At 51.9% G+C, this 8,275-nt stretch overlaps 1 protein-coding gene across 1 annotated transcript; it reads left to right on the forward strand.

Moving 5' to 3' along the window:
- Positions 1-692: 692 nt before the first annotated feature.
- On the forward strand, positions 693-8,131 carry CX3CL1 (C-X3-C motif chemokine ligand 1). Its single transcript, XM_009290754.1, has 3 exons — positions 693-854; positions 3,277-3,397; positions 4,256-8,131. Exons 1-3 carry the CDS (start codon positions 788-790, stop codon positions 5,448-5,450), a joined length of 1,383 nt encoding a protein of 460 aa, XP_009289029.1. The 5' UTR covers positions 693-787; the 3' UTR covers positions 5,451-8,131.
- Positions 8,132-8,275: the final 144 nt, after the last annotated feature.

Genomic DNA, 8,275 nt, shown 5'->3' on the forward strand with positions numbered 1-8,275 from the left:
CAGCATCAGCAAGACCCCGATGGCTGAGATCCTGCCATATACCGAAAGCCAGGACTGTAGTAACAAGCACACGCTGCGGACAACGTGCCCAGGGAACAAGGAGCTGCTTGGGGAGGCCACTGGGTCCCTGCTCACCTCTTGCTTTGGTGACGCTCCTAAGAGGCAGCCTGGCCTGAGCTCGCCAGTCTAGCTGATGAACTTGTGATCCTGATTAGCAAATGCCGCCTCTTTTGGCCTAATGAGCAGCGCTGCTGTTATAAGATGGCTGCCAAAAAGGAAGGGAATAGCTGCTTTTGCATTCGGGGTAAATGATGAGCTTAATGTACATCGGGGAGCTGCAGGTTGGAGGTTGGGAGAGTTTCATAAGCCTAAGGACAGCGGTGCCTTAGCACAGGCTGTCTGGCCAAGAGACACATCGGTGGGAGAGGAGGATGGAGCAGCTGACTCCTGAAAGTCCCTGCCTGAATAATTTGCCAAGGAGGCTGGAGCTGCTCTGCGTGAGCTAAGAAAATCTGATGTAAGTGCAGCTGGGGAATTCCAGGAGCCATCTAGCTCCGGAGCAGGCGGTATTCCCTCCCCGTCCCGCTCTTCCCTCCGCCTCCTGTCATCACCCTGAGACTCGTGCGGGGGAGCTGAATAACAGCTGAAACCCCATCTCGGGTCTTCATAATCCTGGAATGAGCTGCAGCAGCTGTGTTGCTCCGGAGGATGCAATAAGCAGTCGGGAGCGGGAAATACTGCCAGTAATCCTTCCCTGCCTACCCTTCCTACTGCCGACCACGGGAACATGAAGGCTGTTTCTCTCCAGGTCCTGCTTGTGCTGAGGATCTTGTGCCTGGCGACCCTGGCTGGAGGTGAGGCACAGCTCCGCTTGCTACTCCCTGGGCTCCCCGGGGGAGCAGCGAGGTTCACGAGGGGCTGGTGAAGTGGGGGGGGAAGGCGGTGCTAGATCGGGCTACAGGCACCGAGGGACCTTCATGGGCTGTGGGAGATCTTGTAGCAGGATCAGGCTGGGTTTGGGAAGGGGCAGGGGGAGCCTACGGCGGCAATCCTGGTGGCAGGGAATTCTGAGCAGCCCCGTGGTGGCTTTTGTCACTCCTGAGGGTGGGTGGGGAGAGTGTCGGAGAGACTTTCTGATGATCCCTATTAGAAAAGAAGCGTAATGGACTTTTCCCCTTTCTTCATGTCCCCTAGGGACATGCCATGGGGGCAGACCGCAGCCTGCCCAAGGATGGATGTCTGTCCGCAAAGGCTCCCTGTCCTGAGGATGCCAGTGCTCCTGTCGCTGTGTGGTGGGGGGGGTGTGTGTGTGCTGTTGCCTGCAGCTCCAGTGCCTGTGCAGTGTGTGTGTGTGCAGTGTGTGTGTGTGCACAGGTGGGAAACGCTCTTCTCTTCACTGGATAAAGACCTTGGCATGCTCCGGGGTGGTCCCGCGTGGGGCCGGAGGACCGGGAGGAGGTGGGCGCACCTCTCCCTGGGCTGGCCTCGGTTTAAGTCGCCTATGGCACAGATCAGTGATTGCTGCCCAAGGCAGCAATTAAGCAGGGTGGGTTGCCAGGCTGGCAGCCAGCTTCTCGGCAGCGCAGGCAAAGCTGGACTTCGCCCAGGACAAAGGGATGATCTATTCTGCCATGGGAAGGGAGAGGGGCAAAGAGCCCTTAAGATCTGTGCCCTGCTGCCACCAGACGGGAGGAGTGAGGACAGCAAGGGCAGCTGGGGATGGAGCTTCTTCCTCTCCTCACACCTCCGAGCAGGTTCTCCAGGGCTGGCCTGAGTAAAGTGGGCAACGGGGACGCCGGGCAGCTTACCCTGCCCTGGGAACCCGCTGCCTGCTTCAGCACTGCCTAGCTCTGCTCACCTGTAGCCAAGCATCCATCTCCTCTGAAGTGATGAAATCAGGCTGGCTCTGCAGAAAGAAAGGCTGGCGGTGCTCCCTGGCCAGGGTCTCTTGAGGAACCGTGCTGAAAAGCAGGTACCGATGGCTTCCAGGAGCGGTGCCTCTGAGTGATGAAAAGGCTGGCTCTGCAGAAAGAAAGGCTGGCGGTGCTCCCTGGCCAGGGTCTCTTGAGGAACCGTGCTGAAAAGCAGGTACCGATGGCTTCCAGGAGCGGTGCCTCTGAGGAGCCGTGGTCCCAGGTGGATAAACACCCAGATCCCAGGTGTCCCTGAGGCCCCTTTGGCAAAGATTCAGATGCAGCTCGGAGAAGTGGAGTTCTAAAGATCTAAACCAGACTCCAGCTCCTTTCTTCACAGGGGGCCTCGGATAAATCAGGGCTTGTTTTTCTGAGTCTTGCCCCCTGGGACGTCAGAAACAAATTGCCAGGCTGCGTTGTGCAACCTCCCCTCACTTGGCAAACGCCTGTTGTTGGAGGCTAGGGGTAGGTGCAGGAATGAAAGGTCCCCAGTGGTGTGACTGGCTTTGCCCTTTGAAGGGGTCAAGTGGCGTTTTATTTTTACACTTTGCAAAATGAAAACCGTATTTTCCGGTGGAGGTGGAAAAGAGATGCTTGGTGAGAAACTGTGCTGTGAAGCTGGGCTGCTGAGATATCTACGGGAGCAATGTATCATTCACCAAAAGGTTCTTTCTCTGCACCCTTTCTCTGAGTCCAAGTGGCATTCAGAGACCACGTACCAGCAAACAGAGAGGCAGGATGCTCACCTGTGGCCAAGCATCCATCTCCTCTGAAGTGATGAAATCAGGCTGGCTCTGCAGAAAGAAAGGCTGGCGGTGCTCCCTGGTGCTTCCCTCACCTGGAGGGAAACTCCCACAGCAGGAAGAGGTATGACTGATCCAGATACGGATGGGACAGGCATCCTGCCCTCTGATCTGCACTGCCTGCACCAAGAGCCAGCTGGTGATGGCTGCAGCAGGTCTTTTGGGAATGAAGAAATGTGTCTTCTGGGCAGCGTGCTGAGAGCACTCCTCCTGTGACCCAACGGGGAGAGGACCTGCAGGTCCAGGTGTTTGCACAAAGGACCTCCAGCCAGTGCTTGCACATCCTATAAGGCAAGCTGCAACGGTGTCCCAAGAGCCCCACGATTTTCACAGTGCTTTTTTGCGGTTTTCTGGGTACCATATCACCTGTTCGGGTGATACAAACAATCATGGCCCTGGCGGGAGTTGTCTTCATAGAGGCATCTCATTTTGGCAGGGACTGGAAACTTCTATGGCAAGCTTTGGACTCCTTCTCCCCAGAGAAGGGGAAAAAGAAAGTGCTGGGTTTTACTGTACCTAATAAAAAGCCAATGTTTAATATGTTGAAAACTTTATTTCAGGGCAACCCAAAGCACCTCTGAAGTGTTCAATAGAGTGCGGCCGTTTTACATCTGGGATAGCGGCGAAGCGGATAAGGAGCTACCGCAGGACCGAACCCCGCTGCACCAAACAAGCTGTCATGTAAGCACTGCCCCGCCGCCTGCCTCCCTTGCCGTACGCCCTCCGACACCAGTTAAGCATTAACCTGCCAGCAAATGCCCTTGCTTTGGAGCAAGGAGCAATCTGGAAAGAGAGCGAACGCTGGTATTTATTTGAAGGGTGGGTGGGGTTCTTTCCCTATTTAAAGACCGACAGCCTCCAAGTGAGATCAGGGGCTCACACAGAGAGTGAGACAGGGATAAAGGGATGGGGAAAGGGACTGACGGACGTACATGCTGGCAGAACGGGGCAGTGGAAGCACGCAGGGCGAGAGCTCACGTGTTTCTGTGAAAGCAGGTATTTTCTCTGGAAGCAGATTCAGACTCGTGAGCTTAACTGGATAAGGAAAACTGCATTTTTTCCCCAGAATAATGGGTTTGACTTACCCTGGAGGTGAGGGACCATCAAGACCACTTTACTGCAGCTCAGGAGGTTGCTCCAGAGTGAACCTGCTGGGCTGGCCCTGGAAAGCCTCGTCTCATCTCAGTAAATCAGAGGGGTTTGTCTTCATGGACACTTGCCCCTAGGCAGCTGGTGCCTGCAGAGCTTCCTGCTCTGAGCGCTGGAGGCAAACACTGCATCCAAACATCAGGACAATGCTTTTGAAAGAGGAAAAACTTCTTAGGGGGAAACCCTTCACCCATGAGTCATGTTCAGCTGCTCCTCATTCAATCAGATCTCAGAGGCACCTGCCTTTCCTGAAATAAATAATCCATCCAACCTGGTGGTGTTTACTACGGGCTTGAGAGTCAGTGTTGCTGTCTGCATGCTTTCCCTATCACGCTGATAATCTAAACCAGTGTTTTATTTATCCAGTAAGTGATCCCTTTTTATTTTCAGATTTATTACTCTGAAGTCCTTGGAGATTTGTGCAGATCCGGAGGCAGAGTGGGTAAAGAAGATCGTAGAGAAACTGGACCAGAAAAAGGCCACAGCCTCCCCCCTTCCACGTGATGCCACCTCAGCAGCGGCGCCAGAAGAGCCCGCTGTTTTTCAGAAACATGTTGGTCTTGCAGTAACGGCTCCATCTCAGGTCACTGCTCCACCTAGTTTTTTCCAAGGGACTGGCACAACAGTTTTGGAGAGAATACATGTTCCTGCTGCCAGGACGGAGGCGTCCACCAAGTCCCCACCAGCCACACAGGACACCACCCAGCTCCCTGCAGGGTCGTCCCCTGTGATACGGGAAATTGCTGCCCGCTCTGAAGTCACTCCAGAAGCAAACAGAGATTCCTTAAAATCTCCTGCACCTTCAACAACTTCTGCAGCAGGCGTGGTCTCCAGCCAGCCCACCCCATATCCCACGGCTCTTGTGCTTGGCTTTGACAATGCCATAGGATCTACAGAAGAACCTGTAGGACATACTGCAAATGCTAGGGCTGAAGTTCGAGACACGACTTCTCCTGGCTCAGATTCAGACCCCGTGGCCATTACTAAAGGATCAGACCATCCTGTACTTTCTACAGATGAATCCCTGAACCCTACAAGTGCAAGAGCCAACGCACCAGGCACTGGTTCTAGCAGTTTTAGTTCAGATCTCCCCTCCACCCTGGACAGCATGGAGATCGCCACAGTCCCAGCCACACCAGTTCCACCAGAGACTACTTCAGTTTCTACTCTAAACCCCACAACTGCCACAGACGAAGGTCCTTCTGTCCATACCAACAAGGTTGTCAGTTCCTCTGCAGGTGCTTTTGGTACTAGAACATTTGATTATTCATCGCCTGTAGGAAAGCAAGATCCTTCAGATAAGTTAGTTTTTACTAGTCAAGCATTCTCAGGCCAAGCCAGAGTGCAGATGACTACAGAAAGGCCAAATGATCTGCCTTTTCCCCGCTTCTTGTCAAGATCTCAAATGCACTTTGTCATCCCAGTTTCTGTGGTAGGTGGTCTGATGGCTTGCAGTGTTGCTGTTGTATGGCTATATCTAAAATTTGGAGTCAAAACAGAAGAAATGTCCAGAGAAATGGTACAGGGCTTGCTCTACCAGAAGGACGGGCATCAAAACAATGTCTATCCAATGGAAGTAATCTGAATGCTTTATGGCGTGGACATTTTTGGCCTAAACTATATGTGTGTTGCTGCAGGAAAGCTAGGTTTATGCTGAACTGGTGACGAGTACGAAGCAAGGCAGGGAATAAAAATACCAGAGAAAACTGATTTTTTTTTTTGCAGAGCAGAATGTCCAAAAATATATCTAAGTCGTCGCTGACCAATGACAGTATTTTGGAAATAAATGAGACACTTTTTTTTTTTCTTTCTGGCATTGTTACGTACAAAGGCTATTACTGTTCTAGAGCTGCTTGGTGGCTCTCTGCCAGGTGGTGGGCAGAAGTGAATTTCCATATTGCTGTTGGGAATTTTTCTGCGTTTCCTCACAGCCCAGCGGAGAAGCCACCCACTCACCCACGCTGCTGGACTCGGGCTCAGCCACCTTGGGCAATCTTAACACCAAAAGCACGATTTGCACTTAAACTCTCTGCTGCTTCTTTCTTTGCACTTCAGGTCGCTGCTCTGTCAGAGCAAGACCGATGCTGGTGGTCAGCTGGGTGCTGGCTCTCCTTGGGCTGATCCAATACCCCATTTACTCTTGCTGGAGGCACGAGGGATAGTCTAGCTTTTCAGACAGAGGTGATGAAAACTGCATCTGATTAGGGGACTGAAGGTCAGTGCTACAGATTTCACGTTCAGAGGAGCTGCCAACCCACAGTCCATCTCCTCCTTGAAATCAGACCACCCTTCTCTCCAACAACTATGGGCATTTCTTCTTGCAGATTTAGTCTGAGACCTGGTTCTTGGCAAATCAACTGCAATAAAACCCTTCTGCCGGCTGATGTGCCCTGTGTCCTGCTGCGTCCAACACCAGGGCAGGATAACGTGGATGAGCCTTTGCAAATGGGAGAAAACAAGAAGTCACCCAATAATTTTGCTATTCCTGTGATAACATTGGAGGGGTTTTTCTGTTCTCTGCAAGCACAAAACCCAGGAAATACTCTCTTGGAGGAGCTAAATGCAATTCTGGATTTAGTCACATAGGAATTACTCCACCACAGCAGACGTACCATCCTTCTGGTCCCATATTCTCTCTAGAAATAAGCACGTTTGCTGATCCACAAAAAAACACAAAATGCCTGCTCGTGGTCTTACACTTCAGCCGCATTTTAGTTTTTCTTTTTTTGGATAGCACTCATCACCAGGCTATTAAAGCCCCATAACAGTACCAGGCTTTTTTTTAACCCGAATTGGTTTTGATTTTTACACATCTAGACGTTGCTGTGTGTAAGCCTTACCTTTTATCTGTGGTCAGTTCCTGAAAGCCCTTATTAAACATTGACTCCAGTATGAATTTTGCTGGAGCGTGCAAAGGTCTTCATGATATGATGCTTTGTAGGTAGAGATATGTATCAAGGGTCAGATCCTCCTCTAACCAACCTCAGTGGATCAGATCCCAAAGTATAAATATGCATGTAGAAAAAAAAGAAAGCAAAAACACATAATGAGCAAGATAATCAAAGCAAAAATGATGGGCCAGCTGTAAAGCAGAGCTAGAGGAAGGCGGCCTATTAGATCCATCAGATCGCACCTTCAGGGCATCCATCCAGCCCTGGAGGTGGAGAGGATGGACTGCAACGGTGTTTGATTTCTGCCATCACTCAGTCCCTTATGTCTGCATTTTGTTGGCTTGAGAGAGGGGAGCCAGGGATTCATCTCGGGCTTTGCAAGTACAGAATGCAATCAATCAGATTAATTGTAATTAGGAATTTGGGGTGAAACCCCTCCTTGTGCAGCAGCACTCCCGTGCAGCCCAGCTGTGTAACACTGGCTGGGGTTGATTTACCTGGAGGGTGAATCAGGGGCTGTCAGTGCCGCCTCCCCATCCGCCCCGCTTGTGCACGGCTGGGGTTCGTGGCCTCGCAGTTCGTGAGGCGGTGTACTATGGCATTATTTTTATATGAAACACTAGAAATGTTATTTTTGTAGTAAAGTTTTGTAGCCATTTGAATGTATGTAGTATCCCGTCCTTGTTACTGGAGCATCGCGGAGTCGAGACCTTTCTGTGAACATTGGAAAACACTGTGCCTTGCCTATTTCTTGCTGTCTTGGATGGCCTGTGCACGTCCATGGGAGCTGGGTCGCTCTCCAGGCACTACAGCAAACAGAGTGGACACTTGTCTGGCTACGGGTGAAGTCCTCGGCTTGCGGCGATGCTGGGGAGATGAATGTGCACCAGGCAGATCTGATCACCTCAAGTCCCACCACGGTATTTGTAAGGACACCGGTTTCAGCTCCACGGCTGGCTCCCACCGTCTTCCAGCTGCCATGGTCACGCTGGCACTCATCAGAAGGAGCGGCTCCTCCAGCCTGGATCCGTCCTTGTGCTCGCCTTGCTCCCCTCTCCTGTTTCCTGGCCGTTAGCAGGCAGGGTGCTGGCAGCCCTCATGGGGGGCAGTTAAAACCCAGGACGGGGGGGGGGGCACCGCTGTTCCTCCTTGCTTTACGCTGTGCGATGGGCAGTCTGGGAGGGCACAAGGTGAATGCCGGTGCAGAAGGACGGAGCCTGTGGGCATCACCAGTTCCTGGGGCTTAAAAATGTCATTTGTTGTAGAGCGCAGTGACCGTTACAAGCTCTGATTCCTTTGTGTATTGTGTATATATGTGTGCGCACAAGATGTATGTTCTGTACCTTTTTTTAGAAGTAAAAGTAATAGAATCATAGAATAGTTTGGGTTGGCAGGGACCTCTGAAGCCCATCTTGTCCAACCCCCCTGCCGTGGGCAGGGACATCTTCAACTAGATCAGGTCGCTCAGAGCCCCGTCCAACCTGACCTGGAATGTTTCCAGGGATGGGGCATCCACCAC

The sequence above is a fragment of the Aptenodytes forsteri genome, unplaced genomic scaffold (genome assembly GCF_000699145.1).
Source record: "Aptenodytes forsteri isolate BGI_AS27 unplaced genomic scaffold, ASM69914v1 Scaffold14, whole genome shotgun sequence".
Lineage (NCBI taxonomy): Eukaryota > Metazoa > Chordata > Aves > Sphenisciformes > Spheniscidae > Aptenodytes > Aptenodytes forsteri.

What these genes read in the sequence shown, in the direction of transcription:
- CX3CL1 (XM_009290754.1), top strand. Translation starts at nt 788, where the DNA reads ATGAAGGCTGTTTCTCTCCAGGTCCTGCTTGTGCTGAGGATCTTGTGC. An exon ending in CCTGGCGACCCTGGCTGGAG is followed by an intron (nt 855 to 3,276) that starts GTGAGGCACAGC and finishes ACTTTATTTCAG; the next exon opens with GGCAACCCAAAGCACCTCTG. An exon ending in TGCACCAAACAAGCTGTCAT is followed by an intron (nt 3,398 to 4,255) that starts GTAAGCACTGCC and finishes TTTTATTTTCAG; the next exon opens with ATTTATTACTCTGAAGTCCT.